General features: G+C 41.0%; 1 protein-coding gene across 1 annotated transcript; it reads left to right on the forward strand.

Moving 5' to 3' along the window:
• Positions 1 to 254: 254 nt before the first annotated feature.
• On the forward strand, positions 255 to 23025 carry LOC145764860 (uncharacterized). The gene is made up of 4 exons (XM_082576550.1): positions 255 to 429; positions 19850 to 19994; positions 20578 to 20699; positions 21886 to 23025. The coding sequence occupies exons 1-3, from the start codon at positions 307 to 309 to the stop codon at positions 20676 to 20678; spliced, it is 369 nt and encodes a 122-aa protein (XP_082432676.1). The 5' UTR covers positions 255 to 306; the 3' UTR covers positions 20679 to 20699; positions 21886 to 23025.
• Positions 23026 to 24611: the final 1586 nt, after the last annotated feature.

Consider the following 24611-nt stretch of genomic DNA (forward strand, 5'->3'; position numbering starts at 1 on the left):
TTGAAGTCTAGATGAGAAAAAAGTATGCACTGCTGTCATGCAACAGTTAGTAAAGCAGTGATATTTTTGATATGATTGATCTCATTAAGTTTAGACTAGAAATAATTTAAAATCTAATTTAATTAAAAAAAAAGTTTGTCCTAAAATAAAATTGCGTTGGTTTCAAGGTTATTTTTGAACACAAAGTTCTAAGTTTTGCATACTACAAGACTTTGTATGTATGATTTCTGGTGTGTATTTTGTATTTCAGACTTTGATAATAATTAGTATTAGAGTTGAAGTAGTACTATTAGTATATCAGTTATCATGTCTTGGAATGGCCATGCTGATTATATGAAAAACATGTTTTCTGGATATGCCGAATGTTTGCTTTTATTGGGCCCAGAAGGTGCTGTATGGGGCAGAAGTGGGGGAGATCAAGACTTTGATGTAAGTTTACTTGGTCAAATAATTGTCACAATATTAATCAGTTGGGTTCAAACATTTAGCCTATTTGCTCAAAAGCTTATAATAGTTGGCTTTTAGAATCATAAGATACCATACGTTCAATCAATTTCCTTAACTTTTATGATGCAAAGATGAACAATCTCATTGTAACCTGGTTTGAATTAATTGCCACTGTGCACAAGTTTAAGGTGCCCTACAGTGCATCATGTATATAATATATATAATAATATACATATAGTCAAACTGGCAAATGCGCGGTCGGACAGTTTTTACGATAATGCGCCGTCCATCAATTTAGAGTATCAAAACAAGTATAAACCGGCGATTCAATTCGATAATATCAAACCTCCATTTTTACACTCTGACTACAAAAAAAAATTAAGCCTATATCACATCAAAGTTATGAGTAATCAAGCCTTGATTTCAACGACCTAATTTTCACGCAAAATCAACTTTACGACCGGATTTGCTATCTTTGATCTGCCGCCTTGCAAGGCAACGTGATAGAGTTATTTTCCGCTTTAGTCCAACGTCGAGTGGTTTCACTTTTACCTGAATGAGAAAATTTCTACTTTCTGGCTTTCTTTCCCAATTAAAATCATTAATCAGTGCATTCGAAAAGGTTTTCGAGAATTTAGTTATTACGCGGTGCCGCTCATTTTTGTGGTAAACAACTTTATCTTGCTTCCCACTCTTTTCCTCCGCAATTCTCTTTTAAATACCGGCGCGCGTATCTTGCTCCTCGCTCGATAAGTTGGAATTACGTAATTCATTATGACGCAACCAAAGGCTTTGATTTATCACATGGCTCAGTAGCCCAGACAGCAAAATCCGTCATTTTTACATTGATTCAACGTCCGCAGACGTTGAATCAATGTAAAGTGACGGATTTTGCTGTCTGAAGTTAAATGATCAAAAATACTAAAAAGAAGTTGTGATTTTCTCTTTGAAAGGTCAGAACAAGCTTAAGAAAATACAGTGAGGTTGTGATTTTTTTTTTAAAAGGTCAGAACGAGCTTAAAAAATATAGTTTAACAATAACTATTAATTAGCCTAGCCTGCGCTACCGTATATATTCTTATATAAATAACGTATTTTTGAAAAATGTAGCCTTCCTAATACTTTACTCTATTTCATTATTCTAAAGCTATCTTTTCTTTTACAATGGCTTCTTTGTGGACTGAAGACATAATGCAGTTAGCTCTTGAAGAAATCAAATTTGGCACCAGTAGCGTTTCTACCTTCACAGCTGCATTTCTACTTTCTTTTACCACCAATCGTCTCTTTGTTCAAAGCACATTTTTGTTTTTATTGTATTAGGGCCGACTCTTTTCATTGTATTGTTGCATCACAACATTTCGTAGCGTAAACAATATCTTTCCCAGGTTGACATAATTGAATAAACGAAATAATCCAATCAACAATGAGGTAATGGTGATAAAAGTTCTGTATTAAAGAAACGTGTTTTTTTTTTACAAAACTAGGAAATGAATTGTCAGACCTAGAGTTAAAACGATCCCAGCCATCAAAGTTGATGCTTTAACGTTGATTTAACGTCTAACGACGTTGAATCAACGTTAAAACGACTTTTTGCAAACTGGGCGAGTGTGGCAATAATTGGCAGATTTATTTGCTGTTGTTCAAAGACGTAATTCACTAGTTAATCATGGACCGCGTATTAGCAAATGCACGAGCGCGTTAGGCCAACACGCGACGCGCATTCATCTTTATTGCGTGAATGCGCGAGTAATAGCGTTAATTACCGTGACGCGAAACCACAAGTCGTAAGTTTGTGATTTTTTGCACGATCATAGAGCAGTACTAGACGAACATAACTGAACAAAAATAAGACGAATTTTCCGCTTATTAAATGATGTAGAATAAAGTTTTTAAAAAACCTCCGCGCATTTGCCTGTTTGACTATATATGTTATTTTTCACTTGTTGCAACAACATGCAGAGCTGGTATACAAGTCCCCCCCCTCCTCCCCTTGGTAATTCATGACAGAGAGGAATTGACCAAAACATGTGGATTGAAGTGTGTAAACAGTAAAGCAAGGGTAAAGTAGTTTCACGTTATATGTTTGGTCGAGTTCTGTCTTTGTCATGAGTTACCAAGGGGTGGGGGGGGACTTGTATACCAGCTCCCAACATGCAAGCCACTGAATTTACAGATGTTATCCAACAAGCAATTTTCTTATCTGCTTGTTTAGGTGTCTCAATCATTGCAGTAAACATTTTTTCAAATATGTGCCTGTTGGTGTTTGGGTCCACGTCATTTAGGTGCAGACAGTTAGGTGCCTGCCAAATAAGTACACGTGCTGTGACATCAGAATATTTAGGTGCGGCGTACTGTGGTGCCCAGTCATTTAGGTGCTATTTGGTGTGTCAAATTACACTCACAATCATTTATCAGAAATGCCTGATTTTGCGACAGTTCTCCCCATTGTGTTACAGTAGAACTTGGATAACTCGTCTTCGGAAAACTCGTCAGTTTGCCCAAGTCGTCAATGATTGCCAGGTCCCGGCGGAAAGCCCATCTTTTGTACACAATCAAGTTCGGTTAAGTGGTCATCGCATAATTCGTCAATTTGATTATGTCGTCACTGTTTTTCTTCCCCTGGGACGTAAAATTCGTCTAAGTTGTCATCCACCCAAATGCTGACGTGGCATTTACAGACTCTTTCAAGAAATTACTGCGTTAAGACGTGTGCACGCACACACTCTATCGGGCCAGACGCACATTCGTGGAGTATGTTGGTCTGGTCGATTGCGGGTGTGCACGCACGTGCTCTGTTGCCGATAAGAGAAGCGCTGTTCCTGCCACAGCAGGATTTCATCAAATTAATGAAGCCGACGAGGAGCTGGTAACTAGAGAAACAATCACAGAAGAAACAATACTGCAAGAAATCCAAGGCACCTTACGTACAGAAAATGAAGACAAGATGGTTAGAAAGCTCCAACACTATATGTTATGCCAAGAAGACAGTGGTGAATTAGGCTACTGTACTTTATTGTGTACCGTAATTAATTCTTTTCTCGCTTTCCTCTTCGTCTCGCTTTACTACTATCGCATTTAATTAGGTCGCGGAGCACCATGAAATTAATGCGACGCAAAACAATGGCAAAATTTAGCTGTTTGCATTGTTCGTCAGTTCGCGTAAGTCGTCACCTTTTCTGTTCCCCCTGGGGTGACAAGTTATCCAAGTTCTACTGTACAAAGTGAATTTCAATTTAAAACATCAGTGACCAGTGTGCAGTGCCTGACTATGTATGGACAGCCAAGAATCGGAGCTGGTATACAAGCCCCCCCCTGGTAACTCATGACAAAGACAGGACTCAACCAAACATATAGGGTGAAACTACTTCACCTTTGCTTTACTGTTCACACACTTCAATCCACATGTTTTCGTCAATTCTTCTTTCTCATGAGTTGCCAAGGGGGGGGGACTTGTATACCAGCTCCCAAGAATCCATTTAGCATGCTCTTTTGTTTGAACCGGTGCACAGGGTATAAAGATGAAGATTTTTATTAAGCAGTAAATAAAATACGAAAAATACGCAATTAAACACTACAAATAATAAAATATAATATGTAGGGCCATTTTTATTTTGATCTAAAAAGAAAACTTTTGGCTTTATTTTTATCAAATTTTGACTTTATAATTTGACCTAACGAGATTGCTTATTTGTAGAGGGCACAGTTCTTCCTTGAATTGATACCAGTTACCTAAACATAATATTTTGTCGATTTCAGACCCAAATGTAATGATTTGTCGAAAAGGTAAGGTGTTTTATGGGGGTCTGCTACTATTCGGTGAGTCCGATTCGATGAGTCCGATTCGATGAGTCTGATTCGGTGAGTTCCTAACCTCTAACCCCTAACCCTAAAACGGCAATGATAATTAGGCTACGGTACCCAATAATTTAAAAAAAAAATTGAAAAAATCCCCCGTTAAAGGATCAGACTCACCGAATCGGACTCACCGAATCAGACTCACCGAATCGGACTCACCGAAACAGGCCATTCCGGTTTTATGGATTATAAAAACTCGTCATGTTTTTTGGCGATAGAAAAATCTCCACAAATCTGTTTAACTTTTGCTGAAGACGATTTAGCTTGCTTAGGCATTTTTGTATTACAGAATGTTGTTGTTGTCGTATACAGGCTTACACCTGGTGGTTGAAGGTTTAGATCAGGGGTGTCAAACTCAAATGCACCCCAGGCCAAAATTAAAAAATCATTACAAGTCGCGGACCAGACTAGTTCAATATTTATTGCAAAATACATTTCAAGGAACTTTTGACTTTGTAATAATAGGTGGTTTTGCCAGCGATTTTGAGCATATGGGTTGCGTATTTACCGAAACATGATTAAAGTTTAAAAAAAGTAAACTCAGGCCAAGTCATATCTATAGTCAAGATAGGGCTATTAAATAAAGAAAAATATTTGTATTCCTTGCTTATGGCTTTCAGTATAGCCTTTTCAGAGCAGCGAAGGAAAACAATATTCAAACTAAAACCGAAAAACACAAACATGCCTCTAAAAAGCAAGGAAAAACCTACACGAAAGTTTACTTTGCGCATTGTAATGCATACTACTTTAACCCCGATACTTAGCTTCTCATTTTGGATGCAAGTTTATCAATGTTTGGGATCAATCTCTCAGCTGAAGAAATCCTCATGATTGAAGACAGGTGTTCATCAGTAAGGCCACTCCTGTGTGAATTTTTGTTTATTTTCTTGAAAAATTGCCAGATTTCTTGATTTTGGCAATGAATTCGTCAATATGGCCTACCCAGAATGTCCTTTGATGAAGCATATTGAGGACTTTGGCTCGTGCTAATATGCACTGTATTATACCGGAATGGCCCGTTTCGGTGAGTCCGATCCCTATTTGGTGATTTTTTTAATTTTTTTTTAAAAATTATCGGGTACCGTAGCCTAATTATCATTGCCGTTTTAGGGTTAGAGGTTAGGAACTCACCGAATCGGACTGACTGAATCGGACTCACCGAATAGTAGCAGACCCGTGTTATACAGTACTTATAAACTAAACATTTATTAAGTTTTAATCACGTATAACTTCATTATTGTTTATTTTAGTTATGTAAGTTTGTTATTGATTAAAACTTGAAGACTCGAAGTTGTTTGTGATGCAGCATATCGAGATCGGCGGGCCAGACTTAAAAGGAATTTAATACCATCCTGAGGGCCAAAAAATGTTGCATCGCGGGCCGGATTTGGCCTGTGGGCCAGGAGTTTGACACATATGGTTTAGATTAGGGGTCACCAAACTTTTTTTTCTGAGGGCCGGATTGCTGTGAGATTAACAGCTGCAGGCCGGATGCAAATTGCGAAAAGATATACAACTATTTAGAATCTCCATTGACTTGAATTGAGCACAATAAATAACAAACTCAGCGGTGGAATAGCAAAGTTGTGATGAAAATCGAAAGGTTGCTAGAAAAGTTATCTCCTGCTGTGATACACTACTACAGGGCATCGTGCTCTTGAAAAAACATTACATCTTTCCAAATTTGGCCTAGGCTGTCCCCATTTGTGGTGGCCTAATGATAAAAACAGAACACCAACATGTAGGCTGCTTGGTGGAAAAATGTACAAATTCAACATACAATAACAAACTATAAGAGCGAAAAATTTAACAAGAAGTCACTATTACACAAAAAGGCAAAGCCAAAGACGGTTGCTAATGCCAAGGGAAGCACATGAAGAAAGAACTTTTTTTCCTAAACAATTGTAGTGCAGCTGTTATTTCCGCAGCACGTGGCGGGCCAGATGAAATCAGTTTGCGGGCTGTAGTTTGGTGACCCCTGGTTTAGATTAAGTGGACGGGAAGGCAAGGAAGCCAATCTTCGTGTCTACCTTCAGGCATGCCTTTAAGTGTCCTGCCAAAGACACAGCCGCATGCTCTTGAGCGGTGTCGAACCGGCACCCTTTCGATTGCCGTTCCAGAGCTCTCACCACACGGCTATGCAGCCGACACAAAATTACAGAATGTCAGTAGGCTATTCCTAAAATCCAAACTGTTATTCTTTGAAAATATCACCTTTGTAAAGAGGGAGTGTTTTATAAAAGTTATTCAAATACGTAACAATGAATAAACAATGGACAATTTGCGATAAAAGTTACTGCTGCTCCATGGGCATTGTGACATATTTCCTACTTTTATGGGTTAATATGGTTTAATTGTGTCGTTTTCCTGATTTACAATGCTTCCACGAGGATTCTGACAAAATCTACTCTCAAGAAACACAAAAGGTTTGTCAAAAGCCATAGTTTGACAAATTTTGACTTTATTGAAAATTTTGACTTTATTTTGACCTATAAACTTCTTAGAAACAGTCCTCTAGGTCAGGGGTTCTCAACCTGTGGTACGCGTACCACTAGTGGTACGCGAAGGTTTTTCCGGAGGTACGCGGGTGTTTTCACAAAAACTTGGATTCACAACTTAATATTTTGTTAATCTGGTTTGGTTTACAAAAAAAAAATTCCGGAAACCTATTCTTATTGTTTTGTATCATTACAATCTTCAAAATACAGGTCATGTCAATTGTCAACAAGGAACACAGTCACTTTGATAAGCCGTACAACGCTGTGGGACAGTGGGCGTTAATTATGTCAAGTGATTGCTCTTGATAGATATCATCTACTGCTTTATAGCTTAAGCTACAAATATCGTTGAATTTTGCTAGTTGTAAGCTAAAAATAGATAGGAATAAAATATTCAATAACAGTTACAAGGAATGTTTACCAATAGACTTCTGGTTCAGTATGGCCTCTTCATATTCAACGCTAGCTTCCCATGCTGTTCGACAGCTACTGATTTTCCCTTCCACGTGGAAATGCGAGCAGGGATTTTCAGTCATGGTGAACATCAAGTCAAAAAATCGAAACCGACTAGGTGCGCCTGGAAATGACTTTCGATACGCTGTTAGCAAATTTACACCACGCATCGACCAATTGGTAGACAGTAAACAAAAGTCTGATTAAACTTAGTCGTGGTGCTTTAGTGTTATTTTAGTATGCCGATATAATTCTTTTAAATTCAATATGATTTGAGCAAATTAGTTGTTTCGCAAGAAGTGGTACACTTGGCCACTGGCGCCGGCTTACGGGGTTACGGGGTGGCGTGGCCACCCCGTAACCGTTGTGGCGGGGTGGCAGCCACCCTGTTTTGGTTACATTACTTACTGCAAATAAATGTAATTTGAACGGACGTTTAAATCTTTTTTTGATCATTGGTTTTCGCTTCAAGTCAACGTAAAGCAAGAGGTGAACCAATGCAGTATTTCGAAGAAAATGATTGTTTTTGTCACAAGCATGATACTCGCGTAACAAGCAAGCTACGTGAAGATTACGCAACACGTGGCTACGAGTTTTTTCCTTGTTGTTGCGATCGTTTTATTTGTTACTTGTCATAAGTCATTGTTACATTTGTTAGGTTTACAATGGGATTTATTAATCAATAAAATACGATCTTTCCATTGCCTCCCTCAAAAATTTTTTTTTTTAATTTTTAACCTACTTGCGATCTACCATGACGCAACAGCGATTGAACCACGTCCTAATTTTAAATGTTTATCAAGCTGAAGCTTCACGGTTACAACTTGACCAGTTAAATTGACACTTGACAGAGCTGCTGTTCGCAAAAATACTTTTGCCAAATGTGAAGCGTCAGAGCAGCAACGTAACAATCAAATTCACGACATACCTCCTGTGCTTTGTTTTAAAGTTGCTTTGTAAGTTATCGAGCTACAAATCAGGTGTGAAAAGACAATTGCATCTACGAAACACGCTTAGTAAAAATCAAACAAAAACATGCAGTTTGAAAGTGTTTAGGTTGCCATATTGTGCTATTCGCCACCCCGTGCAAAAATAAAAGTCGGCGCTTATGCACTTGGCATTACAGAGCGTCCAAGTGGTACGAGATCGTAAAAAAGTTGGGAACCCCTGCTCTAGGTGCTGTAAACAACTTTATTCTTTGATTCGTAAATAGACGAGGTCCTTAAAAAAATTAGGCTTTTGCGGGTCCTGATAATAATTATGTAAATAACACAATAAACATATAAGTTATTTTGGCAGCCGATTGTAGCATCGAATAGACAGCGATAGACACGTGTTTCGCCCATGAGGCTGGGCTCATCAGTATCGCACCGTATTCTTGCCACTTGAGTAATCGACCGCTGCTTTACCAGTCAGTTTAACTCTTATCTTTGTGGAAAGAAAGAGCCAACAAAACCAGCAGGTGCCTGGGGTGGGTTATGTGAAGAAAGGCGTTCTTCCCGGCTATCAGCACAAGGCTGATTACTCACTAGCACAGCGAGCAGCAGTAACGCTTCGCTAACCAGAACGGTGTAGCTTCCACGCTAGCCATAAAGACCTCCAATTAAACGTTTAAGTTATTTTGGCAGCCGATTGTAGCATCGAATAGACAGCGATAGACACGTGTTTCGCCCATGAGGCTGGGCTCATCAGTATCGCACCGTATTCTTGCCACTTGAGTAATCGACCGCCGCTTTACCAGTCAGTTTAACTCTTATCTTTGTGGAAAGAAAGAGCCAACAAAACCAGCAGGTGCCTGGGGTGGGTTATGTGAAGAAAGGCGTTCTTCCCGGCTATCAGCACAAGGCTGATTACTCACTAGCACAGCGAGCAGCAGTAACGCTTCGCTAACCAGAACGGTGTAGCTTCCACGCTAGCCATAAAGACCTCCAATTAAACGTTTAAGTTATTTTGGCAGCCGATTGTAGCATCGAATAGACAGCGATAGACACGTGTTTCGCCCATGAGGCTGGGCTCATCAGTATCGCACCGTATTCTTGCCACTTGAGTAATCGACCGCCGCTTTACCAGTCAGTTTAACTCTTATCTTTGTGGAAAGAAAGAGCCAACAAAACCAGCAGGTGCCTGGGGTGGGTTATGTGAAGAAAGGCGTTCTTCCCGGCTATCAGCACAAGGCTGATTACTCACTAGCACAGCGAGCAGCAGTAACGCTTCGCTAACTATTCGATGCTACAATCGGCTGCCAAAATAACTTAAACGTTTAATTGGAGGTCTTTATGGCTAGCGTGGAAGCTACACCGTTCTGGTTAGCGAAGCGTTACTGCTGCTCGCTGTGCTAGTGAGTAATCAGCCTTGTGCTGATAGCCGGGAAGAACGCCTTTCTTCACATAACCCACCCCAGGCACCTGCTGGTTTTGTTGGCTCTTTCTTTCCACAAAGATAAGAGTTAAACTGACTGGTAAAGCGGCGGTCGATTACTCAAGTGGCAAGAATACGGTGCGATACTGATGAGCCCAGCCTCATGGGCGAAACACGTGTCTATCGCTGTCTATTCGATGCTACAATCGGCTGCCAAAATAACTTAAACGTTTAATTGGAGGTCTTTATGGCCAGCGTGGAAGCTACACCGTTCTGGTTAGCGAAGCGTTACTGCTGCTCGCTGTGCTAGTGAGTAATCAGCCTTGTGCTGATAGCCGGGAAGAACGCCTTTCTTCACATAACCCACCCCAGGCACCTGCTGGTTTTGTTGGCTCTTTCTTTCCACAAAGATAAGAGTTAAACTGACTGGTAAAGCGGCGGTCGATTACTCAAGTGGCAAGAATACGGTGCGATACTGATGAGCCCAGCCTCATGGGCGAAACACGTGTCTATCGCTGTCTATTCGATGCTACAATCGGCTGCCAAAATAACTTAAACGTTTAATTGGAGGTCTTTATGGCTAGCGTGGAAGCTACACCGTTCTGGTTAGCGAAGCGTTACTGCTGCTCGCTGTGCTAGTGAGTAATCAGCCTTGTGCTGATAGCCGGGAAGAACGCCTTTCTTCACAATAAACATATATACTGTCTACTTCATATAGTACAAAAAGTAAATTAAAAAGTTAAGGTCCCATTTGGAAGTTGTAGCTTATCCCCGAAGAAACTCCCACATTGTTTGACTAGAGCCTCCACAGTCCACATCTCCCGATTTACTAAGGTTAACAGCCTTTCATCTGCATTTTTGTACTTTCAACGGTTTTTTGGCAGTGCATATCCAGCAATCATTTGCTCATACTCCAGATTGCGAGATTTTTGCACCTTCTGCAAACTTTGCAAAGCAAAGCTCACTTTGGATTCTCCTGTTTCGGCATGATTGTTTGTTTGATCGTAAAAACCAACACTGCATTACCACACGAATGATGTGTCATAGTATTGTCAAGTAACAAAAGTTACTCTACACCAGGGGTTCTTAACCGGGGGTATATTTACCCCCTGTGGGTAAGTTTCACCTACAGAGAGGGTAAATTTACTGAATCATAAATTAAAGCAAACTTCATATTTTCAGTTATTAAAAAACTGGTAGTGTTGCACTCGATTTTGATTCAAATTTATGTTTAAAGTAAGTTTTCGTCTTTTTCTTTTATCTCCACGCAAGTAGACTACCAGTTTCATTTCAGCAGCGTAGCCTATGTGTGCTACATTTTTACTGTACACAACCTAATTAGGACTTTTACCACAAAGTGAATTGCAACTATGCTGACTGCAACTCAAAGCAGTTTGTGATCGGATTCAGATGGGATCAGAACACTCTGTTCTCCTTTATCACACCGAAGTTTGGTGGCTCTCTAGGGGTCTTTTTTTGTCTCGAGTTTTCGAACTACATGGTGACATCGAGATTTTTCTTCGAGAACACAAATCATCCTCGTTGAGTAAGCACTTTGGCGACAACAAATTTATTGGTGCATTGGCTTACTTGACAAACGTTTTTTTCAAGTTTGAACCAGCTCAATATACAAATGCAAGGAAAAAGTGTTACTATTTTAGATATACATGATAAAATTCAGGGCTTTCAGATAAAGTTAAATCTGTGAAGTAGAAGAGTTCAAAAAGGAATTTACGCAAATTTTCCAACATTTGATGATTGGAAAGTCAGTAGAAGTCGCAACGAGATTTCTGGCCTCGAAGTCGAAATATACCAGGACCTTGCCGCCTTAAAAAGAACTTTGACGGTTACTTCGAAGGTGAAAGTTTTAACAGTAGTCTACTGCTCTTTGGATAACTCATCCCATCGAAGCCAAGTTAGAAAGTATTGCTGACGATGATCTTGGCAAAGATGAACTGATTGATCTTCAATGTTCAACAACGCTTTGTTCCAAGTTCTTATCACGCAATGGTGACTTTTCCAAGTTTTGGTGTGGATTAATCGAAGAGTTTCCTATGCTGACTAAGTGTGCTTTGAAGTTATTATACCTTTTCCAACTAATTATCTGCGGAATGGCCCGTTTCGGCTAGTCCGATTTGGCTGGTCCGATTCGGCTAGTTCCCTATTCGGGTACAATCTTTCTCGGCTAGTTCCCTATTCGCCAAATTTTTGAAAATCCAACCATAATCCTTCTGTAATCCAACAAAATCTTTCCCTAAATCTAACAAACCAGCCGAAAAAGACTGCAGCCGAATCGGATTAGCCGAATCGGACTAGCCGAATCGGACTAGCCGAATCGGACCATCCGAATCTGACCATCCGAATCTGACTAGCCGAATAGTAGCAGACCCTCCTTATCCGTGTGAAGCAGGGTTCTCTTCATTGTTGATGATGATGATGATGGCGTATGAGCGATCTTTCCAGGCTAGATTGGAGGGCAGGAAATCTTCAGCCACTCGGCAGTCTCGTCGTCCAGGATTCTCAGACCATGCGCGCCGTGTGGAGGCCGGTGGGCAGTCAGGGCGCGGCAGCTCCTCTGTCGAAAAGTACCGACGACCCACCGTACTGCAGCTGAACACCGAGGGCATCACGGCCAGCAAGCTCAGCATCATCATCATCTTCATTGTTGACTAACTTATTAAAACAAAACGTCGCTCTCCCTTAGTTCCCAAAGATGACATGCGAGTAGCTCTTTCAACGACTGTTCCAAGCATGTCCAAAATTGTTCGTGGAAAGCAAGCACAAAAGTCTCACTGATTAACTGTTGAAATTGTGTGTCAGTTATTAATAAAAAAAAAACTTAAACATTCTTGTGTGCTTTTATCATAGTTATTTAGGACTTGAGCGGTGGAACGAAGCTGTCCAAACCATCGACTTCTCACACTCAAGCCGCAAAGCATGGAGCATCATCAACAACCTCACTGGGCGCTCAGCAAACTCCCCTCGTCAGTGCCCCGTTTCTGCTAATGCCATCGCTTCCCAGCTAGTGCAGAACGGGGTGTACAAGACAAAGGACCGCAAGGCATCCCGCCTTGTTGCCAAGGAAGTGTCTGCCCTATGGCGAGTGGAAACACCACCAGAAGAAACAATCTCTGGAGACTTCACTCCAGAGGAATTCGCCACCGCCCTCCGCCTAGTGAAACCACACAAGTCTCCAGGGCCCGATAAGATCTGCCCTGAGCTTGTGCTCCATGCTGGCCATGCCCTAAAGTCCTGGTTACGTAGATTCCTCTCTTCCTGCCTGCACCACCTCACAATCCCAAAAATCTGGAGAAGAGCTTTAGTAGTTGCGATCCCTAAGCCTCACAAGCCACCAGAGGACCCAAGGAGTTATCGTCCGATATCCCTCCTCTGTGTTCCTTTCAAGATCCTCGAAAGACTGATCTATGCCCGCGTCAACCCAATCATCGACCCGCTCCTTCCAAAAGAGCAAGCTGGGTTTCGGCGCGGAAAATCCACTGTAGATCAGGTCACACTGTTGACCCAAGACATCGAGGACTGCTTTGAGGCAAAAAAGAAGGCCGGCGCTGTCTTTCTAGATCTCACAGCTGCCTACGATACCGTATGGCATCGCGGCCTTACTTACAAGCTGCTTCGCCTGCTTCCTGACCGACATATGGTCCATATGATTATGGAACTTGTCAGGAATCGAAGCTTCACCCTCACCACCGGCAACCCACGGCGAAGCAGACTGAGACGCTTGAAAAACGGCGTCCCACAGGGATCGGTCCTGGCTCCACTTCTTTTTAACATCTACACCCACGACCTGCCAACCACGGTCTCCGCAAAATACGCTTATGCGGACGATCTGGCAATTCTCCACTCCACAAAGTCGTGGGAAAATCTAGAAGACACCTTGAGCCAGGACATGCAAACCATCTCAGCTTATCTCCAGAACTGGCGACTGAAACTCAGCGAAACCAAAACTGTGGCGGCAGCTTTCCACCTACACAATCGGGAAGCTGATCGTGAGCTACATGTCCACAACGGAAAACCTCTGTCCTTCTGTCCCGAGCCAAGGTACCTTGGGGTGACACTAGACAGATCGCTCACATACCGCCACCATTTGGTGTCACTGCGCAAGAAACTGACATCTCGCGCTGCATTACTGAAGCGCCTGGCAGGCTCTAGCTGGGGGGCGAGGGCTGACACTTTGCGAATAGCAGCCTTAGCCCTTGTCTACTCTTCAGCAGAGTACTGTGCACCTGTCTGGTGCCGCAGTGCTCACCGCCACAACATCGACACTGCCATAAACAGCGCCCTGCGCACAGTGACCGGATGCCTGCGTCCCACACCATTGGACAATCTCCCCATTCTCGCTGGCATCCAACCTGCTGAGCTTCGTCGCGAAGAAGCCACTCTGTCCCTCGGTCGACGGGCACTGGAGCCTAATCATCTTCTCCACCACAAGATCTCTGCCTTTCCAAACGGGCACCCCCGCCGACTGAAATCAAGACACCCATTCGTGCCAGCCGCTCGGCTTCTGATCAACGAAGCTGATGAACAAGACATCTCTGCGGCTACTTGGGCGGACCATAAATGGAATTCTGAATGGAGGTCAAGCACCACCAGACTCCATTCATTCATCCCCGACGCCGACACACGCCCAATCGGCCTGACACTACAGAGACAGGCGTGGGTGCGCCTCAACCGTCTCCGTACGGGCGTCGGGCTTTTCCGCTCAACCATGCACCAATGGGGAATGGCTTCTTCCTCCTCCTGTGAATGTGGTGCCGAGGAACAGACCGCAGACCACATCATCAATGACTGTACCATCTTCAAGCCACCTAACGGAGTGGAAGGTCTGCGCGTCATGGATGATGAAACTAAAGACTGGCTGCTCTCTAGCAGCCTTCCAGTGTAGTCCGGGAACATCGTGAATCTGGGGTGGTAAAAGGATAGACCCTCGGCCCCAGAAGCTCAGACGACGACGACGACGATAGTTATTTAGGACATTTGAGTAGACATTATTTTTCACAGGACCCCGTCAAGAACAATCGTCTCTTCGGCAAATAAACAGCTTGTTTTTTGATATTTGCCAAGGTAAATCCAGACAAAAAAGATGTTTTGCATTTCTTTGCATGGTTGACTGGACACGATGACATCACAAGGGACCACCAAAACGGTGGAGGTAAATTTTAATTTTTTCATTCGGCAAGGGGTAAACGGAATAAAAAGGTTTAGAACCCCTGCTCTACACCAAGGCAGGACACGTTCTTTATAGGTCTTCTTTTTCAATTGCCTTGCCTGAACCAGGCATCGACAGCCTCAGATGAATAATTAAACCAAATCTTCCCATTGTATGTTGTATGGATGATTGTTTCTGCCTTGTCGTTAAATTGCTTCAGATGTGTTTGTCTGCCAGGTGCCTGCTTTCCAAAAATCTTACCAGTTAAAGAGAGATGCTCCACTTTTTGCTTTCTTGTACATGGCCAAGAAATTTATATTGTCTGTTTTTCATACTTTTCAATACTTTTTATACTTTATACTATATTATACTTTATATAATACTCTTTATACTTTTTATTAGAGATGTACCGATATATCGGCATCGATATCGGTGATATCGGCCATTTTTTGAGTATCGGTATCGGCAAAATTTGGCCGATATTGTGACCGATACTAAACATGTAAAAAAAGGCGTTTGCTGGGGATTTTCTGCAGAAGCAAAGATAAACACTGATGTAGAAAAATAGAAACCTGTTCAAATTTTTGATACCTCATACTCCCATGACTTCATGCGCGCACCTTTTGGCATTGTTTGCTTACAGTGATTCTTTCACTCAAACAAAACGTTTTGTTTCAGCAGTTTTGCGTTGTTCAATTCTTAAGTGGTGAAGGAGACTCAATTTCTCCAATATTTATCATTTGTGTTTCTCTTTTACTCTTAACAAAGGATAAAACCAGGCCAGGACTGCCCAGGTGGCGGAAATGTGTAATTTTGCATCGTTTTTGCGTTGCTGGACGTTTGGGGGACCCGTGTAACTTGGTTGTTTTTGGTGGTCTGGTTCTGTCGGTTTGTGATTTGGTTTCCACCTTTCGTTGTGGTGGACTCGCCAAGCTTGGGCAATGTCGTGGCGGAGTGGGTGGGCTCAGGGTGGGAGCGGTGGGACTGCGGGTCCTCGCTGGGCTGGTCAATAAGTGGTCTTGTTGCCTGGGATGGCGGCCTTGTTGTGGGGGGAGCGTTCTTTCCGGCTGTCATTGCGGGGCGCTCACTGGTGCGGCGGGCTGTTGCGGTTCGCTGGTCATAGCGGTGTGGCTTCCACGCTAGCCATTTAGACCATCCAATCAACTGTATGTTTCTCGGCAGCTGTTTTGTAGCAAGAATTGACATCAACAAGAATTAAAATGGCTAGTGTGGAAGCTGCACCGTTATGGTTGGCGGGTCGCGGCTGCTCGCTGTGCTGGTGGGTGCTCGGCCTTGCGCTGGTGGCCGGGAGGGGCACTCCTTTTTTCTTGGTGGGGTTGTCGTATTGGGCACGGCAGGACCGTTTTGATCGGCTTGGTCAGGATTCGTGGTCCGATTGCTTTCGTTTTGGGCCTGCTTGTTCTGCCGTGGCATTGTTTGAGCTTGGTTGGTTTGTTGCAGCGAGGGGTGGAAGTTGGGTCGCGGACTGGTGGAGCCGGCTTGCTGGGGGCAGCCGGGTTGCAAGGTTTTTTTGGACCTTTAGCAGCGTGGGGGCGATGCGGGATTGTGCATTTTTGCTGCCTGGGTGGTCTTGGCCTGGCAAAAGCTTTTCAACCAAACGACAAGCGCCCTTAGGTTGCACGCACATTACTTGTCGAATAGTTTTTGTACGACTACACAAATCACTTGGTTTACATTTTACATCTTATTATCAATTATGATAGCCTATTTGGAGAGTTTGCGCAAACAATTTATTTAATTTTTCAGAAACCCCAATTATGATGTAATGTTTCTTCCCTTACACCCCAGTCCTCAATTATGGTGGCCTTTCATTACTAAAACCTACTAATTATGACTCAACAATGCGGTTGAGATTGGATTCTTGAATCTTTAATAAACTATGCCAATTGAAAGCTTTTTTTAATAGTTTTATGCAAATAAGGTAAAACTTAGCATTTGATACAATTCCTTGCAAATACCAAAATTGCTTCTTTTTGTAACACCAAAGTATCGGCCAAAATATCGGTATCAGTATCGGTATCGGCCAAAATATTGGTATCGGTACATCTCTACTTTTTATACTGGTTTTCATACTTTTTAAACCCCCCCCCCCCCTGCCCACTTGGATCCATCCTTGCATGAAATGCGTTGCATTCTACGGAAACACCACATTTCAAAAGCATTAATTTTTTCAGCCATTTTTGTTGATATATTTATATATTTTGATAAGGTCTAGGCTTACTAAACGTTTTATTTACGAATGATTTACATATAAACTGTGTTGTGTACCTAAACCATGAATTATATCTGGTTCAGCGGTCAGTGTAGTTTTTCTGGTCATGAAGCAGTTGGTCGTGAACATTCAACATTTTTATTGGAAACATGGAATTTTGTCTCTAAATTGCGTCAATTAGTTGGGAGACAATTATATTGTCGACATAATACAGTACATTACTTGCAAGACGTCAAGAGTGTTGTGTCATATTGTTTGTTTTAAATACAAAATGTATCCAAATGAATAACCTAGCTGTAGCAAACTAACAAAATATTGTCAATGCAAGCTGAGTATGGTACTAAACTTATACAATATTACTTACTAGTTATAGTTAGCAAATGAGTGTTTTTTAATTTGTTTCGATTCAAAAAGCATTTCGAATGCCCCCCACCTCTTGAGAAAATCCTGTGTATGCCACTGCCTGCAGTGTTACCATCAAGCACCTAATGAAATAAACTTTACTAGAAATAGCACCTAAATGACCTGGCAACATAGTGCGCTACACCTAAATATCCTGATGCCACAGTGTGTGCACCTATTTGGCAGGTTTCTAGCTGTCGGCAACTAAAAGACGTGCTGCGGGACAGTGTGCGGGTGTTTGTGGAATGAACTGATAACAATTTTTCACATGTTTGTATTGGCATCATTACTTTAAATATTGATCTGACATATATGCTTAACCCAATATGTGTTGTATGTTTTTGGAGGAAGTAATAATCGCATTTTATACCTTGCGTCCAGGGCTGCGATTTTTGCCTTTTTCGGTGACGAGGTCACTCGACACGCGCCACCACTATTCGACAAACGCCGTGCCTTACGAAAAAAAAAAAAACCGAAAAAAAAAAAGAAAATAAAAAGGAAAAAAAAACTGAGAGAAAACTAAACGTCGTCAGGTCGAGGAACAATCCGGGGGGGGGTGAGCATCACGTGATGCAATCATAAGAGTGCTGACTTACGTAAACTTTCTTGCGCCAGGTACTTCAAAGCAAGGTCTAAAAGCGACGCTTCACACGAGAAACTCCCAAGGCGTCAACGCCGCCATTTTGAACAATGCGGGAGAATGCTTTGATCGAAGTTCCAACGCCTGGCATCAAACATTTTACCACACACGTTTTGTGCTATTCGACACAACGGGTTTCTTTTATAGATAAAATAACCGAAGTAGGCTACTTTAATTGTCAACGTGTTTGCAAGTTTGGATTTATGTCTGACTTATGCACTTGTTATTCCAAGATTGCAGAAATGTTTTGCAATGTGAATAAAGAATAGTAGACAGATAAACACGGTTGCAACTTGACTTCCATCCACTAAAAGGGTTTCTGTGATTACGTAATTGGCGATTTTGCATTTGCATTCACAAAAGCACACAACCCAGCTGGCAAAACCCGTCGTTTTTACATTGATTCAACGTCTGCAGACGTTGAATCGAAAAAACGAAAAGCGAAAAATATACTACAGTAGTCTATCACGAGTCACGACCGCACTGCTTGATTTGTAGTGATGTAATAATACCAAAAGTAGCGATACGCACGCTGTTACCTTAAATCACGTTAAAGAACTCGGGGGGAAAAGTAAGTTAATTTTGGGTTGATTCAACGTTTGAGTCAGCACAAATCTATTTAATTTTCCTGGCGAGTTACATTGCATACCCAGACAGCAAAAATCATCATTTTTACATTGATTCAACGTCTACAGACGTGAAGTCAATGCAAAAATAACGAAATTTTGCTGCCTGCGTAACAATGCCCAAGAAGAAATTTACGTTTGTTTTACATTAATTCGACATCTACCGAACTTTGAATTATCATAAAATAACGTTAATAACCACGTACCGGTAACAAATTAATATCTCACTGCGAGAAGATTGCCTCGATTTACGTTTACGCTAACATAATTTCGGCACAATTGAGATACTGCGAGCAAACACGAGTCTGTTTGATAAAGAACTAGCTGTCAGAATAGGAATCATAAGACGCTGTATGGGAGGATGAAGCTGTCGCATCGTCACTGGAATACTTGAAGACGCAAAACTGCCCATTCATGAACGCGCAATGCCATACCATCAGAAGCATTATTTTTCTTTTCTGCTGAAGAACCGTTTATCCAATTTTGTACTACTTTTTTAACTTGACCCCGTAGCTTTTCTAATTCCGATTTGTTTCCGTCATAAAATTCTTTACAAATTTTGCAAAATACCACACTAGCTTTTCCTTCTGTTTGATAATCTATAGCAGGTAAATTCCACTTTTTAACTGTATCTTCTTTCACGATGATTTATATTCGCAACGACACCGGTAAACAATAAGCATTCGATGAAAGAATAACTTTTGCGTAACAATAAGCCGGTATTTATAAGGTTGCAAACTTTTTACAGTTCACAAGAGCATTGTCAGCGCATAAAATAGCTTGCGTGATGCTCTGGGCGATCGCCGTGTGACACGCGATGAAGAAGCGCATAAAATTTCGTTTGATTAAACATTAAAGCATACGGCAATTGTCGCAGCAATCCAAGGTGTGTTGATTTGGCGACGGCAATGTTTTTGCCGTCGTAGATGGAATCACTCAACCAGCGTGCGATTAAAAACTTAAAGTAAGTGACTCTGATACCACACAACTTGTGCGGTAACTTACCGCCAAACGCTTATAATCTGACTCTTGTGACGTCATATTACTATTCGACAAACAAGCGTAGAATTTTTGGTCGTTCGACAAGAAAGAAAAAATCGCAGCCCTGCTTGCGTCATAGAAATACTTTTAGTTGGTTTCCAACCTACATGGAATTTTGCTATTGTTCAGCCTTCAGAACTTCCTAAAACATTACAAAATCCTATCGATGGCTTGCGGTGTGCAAAAGGCAAGTTTATGTTCTTGAGGGATTTCGATGATATGTGTGCATTTAATAAGACTGGAAAAGGTGCTTTAATGATAAAGGGACAACAATGTAAGTACATTTAGGAGTTGAGTTGATAGTAGTTATGTAGAGCTGTATTTTTTATGTTTTATTTTGGTTTGTGTAAACCTTCCTACAATTTTTTTGGTGCATGGTTTGTAATCTTGTAATTTTACCAAATGCTTCATAAGATTTTATTCATAAGTGTTTGAAGAAATGGCATATAGCCTATACTGTGTCTGTATAATTATGCATGAAAGCGACTACCGAGTTGATACCCTACCCTTGTCAAGCTTTTGAAAAAACCTGATGACATTGCAAATACGAAACAGTACTAATGCTAGAAATATTTCATGCAATATTATGCAGAAAAGCTGATTAAACATTTGCTAGAAAACTGCTATGCATTGCTCAAACACAAAATGATAAGAAACAAAATTTAAAGGCAGCAACACAGATCAAGCAATTTAGAATTTTTTTTATTTTATTTTTTTAATTCTTGATTCGTTTTGCTGCGGAAGGTTTTATGCATAGAGATTGTCACATGCTCTTCATTGAACCAAGGTCGTCTTAATGTTCTTTTCGATGTGCTTTAGCATTTCATAAACAGTATTTTTATATCAATTTTGTGTAGATGTCATTGTTGTCTACGCTGCTGACGGTGTCAAGGCTGAAGTTTGTACTGGCGCTCTTCAAAAAGCCAAAGCTTATATGGAGTCAATTGGTTATAAATAATGCTGTTATTTTGAAGAGCGGGTAAGCTTGTGTCTGAATACTCAATTTGCGGATGTGAGAGGTGTTCGAGGCATATTGCAAACACCTATTGCAAACTCTAAGTATCGTTGTGCGCTCACCTTGACTAATGACTAGGCCTGGTCCAAACAAAGAACAAAGATCCGCCCCGATAGCTCAGTTGGTTAGCGCATAACTTCGTGAACGAAGAAGCTTCAAGGTCAAGCGGCGCTGATTCGACTCTTGTGCTTTAAGTTGTGCATAATATGCCAATTCAAAGCTTTTTTTATAGTTTTATGCAAATAAGGTAAAATTTAGCATTTGATATAATTCCTTGCACATGCAAATACCAAAATTGCTGCTTTTTGTAACACTAAAGTATCTGCCAAATATCGGTATCGGCCTAAAAAAATGATATCGGTATTGGCCAAAATATTGGTATCGGTACATTTCTAAACAAGACTATTACCTGTTGAAGATAACACTTCTGCAAGCATTTTGCATTTCAGTTAAAGTGGTTTAAATTGTATTATAAAATTTAAAAAATAAAAATACACAAATCAATGGACATCAACAATGCTAAGATTAATTGATTTCCGATTTTTGGACATATTGTCGATTATTTATTTTACTATTATTTTTTATTAAAGCTTCACTATAGTGTATACCGACAGTCTGACACTGATGGGATTATTGATAACCGAAAGGATAGTGATGGAGAGAATATTTCTCAACGATCATTTTGTGAGGTTCTTATGCGCGTGGCGTCTTGAACCGTTGACGCAACCCCGGTCACCGCTATTTACAGACATTAGAGTTTAAAGTTTCCGATGATTATTTAAATGTTGTTCAGAAGTTCACGTAGTACACAATTTAGAAATAAAAATTCGATTTTCATTGGACTTGGAGTAAATGTTCGTCCTCATTTCTATTTCAAACAATTTTGCTTGTGACTAAATTTGCCAGTTTAAATTTAGGATCAGTTACCTCATGACGAAGTGAACAATACATGTTTCATGTAAGAAAGGGCTCCATGGGTTGCAGTTAGGGTAGTTACAACATCACTTTGCATTGGCGTTATGTTGAAGTTTAGTGTTTCTATTTATATTATTAGTCACTACAGTATATCATAATCTGTACCACGCATTCTTACATAATGGTGACTTTTATTTTTACGAGTCTGTTAAAATGTCGCATTTTTTTGTTGCAGATGAAGAGAGTCGTCGTTAAAAACGTAACTTTGTACAAAAAACTATTCCAATTTAAATTCTGTGCTTGTTTGCCAATTTGTTTTCGCTCTCTTATAAACCACCACCAGTGAAGCAATCATCTTGAAACTTAATTTTTATGCTTTTCGAAACTAGTATTTCAAAATGTTGACTATGATTTTCTGCTTTGAAACTTGTGCTTGAGTTATTCTTCTGATCCAGAGGCTTACAACATACTGCCCGTGGTCCAGAACACAGACCTGCGGTTGATTCACTCTTTCAAAGTAACGTTGTTAAGAGTTAAAACAGAGCATAACTGCTTCAGAATTGACGATTTTGGATACAGTTTATGTGAAGCGTATAACACTCCACACTTGCATCCATTTACACGTTCAACATGCCTACAACTGGAGTAAACTTCACAAAACAATAAATCACTCAACAAAACAACGTGGCATCGACTAGGCCTGATCGTGAACTGACAGTCTTCATCATAACCACAACTACACAGTGTGGCAGGTGATAAGCTGTTGCCCAGTCCTCATGCCCAATCCAACTATTTTCAGTGTTTGATTAGCGTTATGTTGCAAAAACGTTTTTTCGGTGCCAACGATCGTAGTTTGTCCAATTTCAGTGTTTTTGTATCGGAATAGCATTTGAATTTGTAATTGTTTCATTTTCTGTGAATCGTCAAAGAATGTTGCGCAAGTGATTTCGTCAAAAAGAGTGAATCAGTCAAAGAAATTGTCTCTTCAGTCAACAAGTTGATTAACTTCACGGGTCTAAAAAATGCTTCTACTGTTGCTTTTAGTTTTTGTTTGATCACCATAACTGCCAATTCGAAAATCTGCTTTAATTTTGTGTCGTCCTACTTTAAAATATTGACTCGGCTAATTTTGCGTCTGAATATTTTTACCCACTTCTTATACACCCATGTCCTCGTATTCATATTAAGTTTTTGTGTATATCTGCTACCGGGTAGTTCATTAGAGAATATGTCGTCATTTGGTACTCATTGAATTAAACGTATCATTAGCGCTTGAAAATCGAAAGTTGTTTTGTTACTGCTGCAGAAACCATGTTTATTTTTGTCGTTTGTTTACATGGTGTTTATTTGGGTTAGTACAAAGTTTGTTCGAAGAGGCATCTCTGAACATTTCAGATAGGAAAATAGTTTTTTTTTTACATCACAACGTCTGCAGAAGTTAAGGGAATGTCATAAGGAACATTTTGCTTAACCAGAAAATAAGGTTTTTTAACGTTCGACAGATTGAAATAGTTGAGGCATTCTTTTGGAAAGTCCACAAGGAAGCTTTATCGAATTAAAGGTTTCGCATCGGAATGACTGAACCTTTTGGGCCTGGAAAAGGCCTGAAAAAGTCATGCAGGAGTGAATTCAGTGCATCAATAAACTCATTACTCTCATTAATCATTCATGAGTTAGTCAGAACGTGCAGTGGATTCCTGCCAGCAGTCTAATTGACCGACACTCTCAGTCTCATGACGTCATCCTCTTAGCGGCGACTTGCAAGACATCAAGCATGGCTGTCAATTATAATACCATCGACAGAAAAACATTATTTCACGTTTCGTTGTGTCTTCACCTCCGATGTCAATTAACCTTTGATTTGGCTAGCCGATTTGCATTTGTACTAGCTTTACCGAGTCATCAAATCAATGTTTTTTTTATATCGCTTCAACGTTTGCAAGTGTGGTACAGGAAAATAGCTGATTTGACTAGCCTGATCGGAGATTGAAACGACATGAAGTGGTCAGAGGCTTTTTGAAAATCTCATTTGTAAAACCTTAACAGTTGTACAAAAAGTGTTAAAAGCCTTTACATTCTACAAGTTTGCGAAACTAGGCTACCAGGAATAACCTATCAAGGCTTTGTTAGTCCGAGGATAAATATTCAAAACCAAACAAAGGTCTTCTAGTTTTAACTTCAAACACCAGACGCAACCTACGTGATCCGTAGAAAACTACTGCTGTCAAATTTGTCTGTTAAAATTTTAGCTCAAAATTAGCGTATAGTTAACGAGCTTACTTGTGGCATGTACATTGTACAATGCAGAAATCACAAAATTTGCTGATGGAAAATGGAAGAAATTTTGGAAATAAAGTGGAAGATTTGTATGATGGAATGGAAGAAAATCTCCGGATAGAAGACGAAAAAACGTCTTCCATTCCGTCTCATACCCTAAGTTTTAGTGTTGAACTGTTTTATTCGCATCAGTAGCTCACGGTACAAAAAATTGACACGGTGAGAGAGTACAAACAAACATAGCCAGGTCAAAGACTTTAGGAAACCGGCCTGCCACACCCGCAGCGGCGGGGAGCGGCGTGATTTATGGGGTGACGATGCACCCGGAGGGTTAAGTCCACCAGCTTAGGTCGCGAGGGCCAGGCTGGGGAGTCGAGGTACCTGTGGAGGGAGAGTGTGGATCGAAACACTATATGGCCCGTCCGCAAATTTAGAATGGCGGAGCGGGCCAGGGAGACAGGCTCTTTCTGCATAGTCCAGAATGAAGCCCTGCGACGGACCGGGCGACCCGTCGCGTGTGGACGCTGGAACCGGCAGTAATTGACCGCCGGGCAGCGCCCACGTCTCCTTCACGCGTCATCGCGCAGGTACTTTGACTCTTATACCCGGTCTGCCAGTAGGCAGAGCGGATAAAATTGGGGTCTCCCACGAGGAAGAGAGTCGAACCATTTAAGGATAATTTGG

The sequence above is a fragment of the Aplidium turbinatum genome, chromosome 2 (genome assembly GCF_918807975.1).
Source record: "Aplidium turbinatum chromosome 2, kaAplTurb1.1, whole genome shotgun sequence".
NCBI lineage: Eukaryota > Metazoa > Chordata > Ascidiacea > Aplousobranchia > Polyclinidae > Aplidium > Aplidium turbinatum.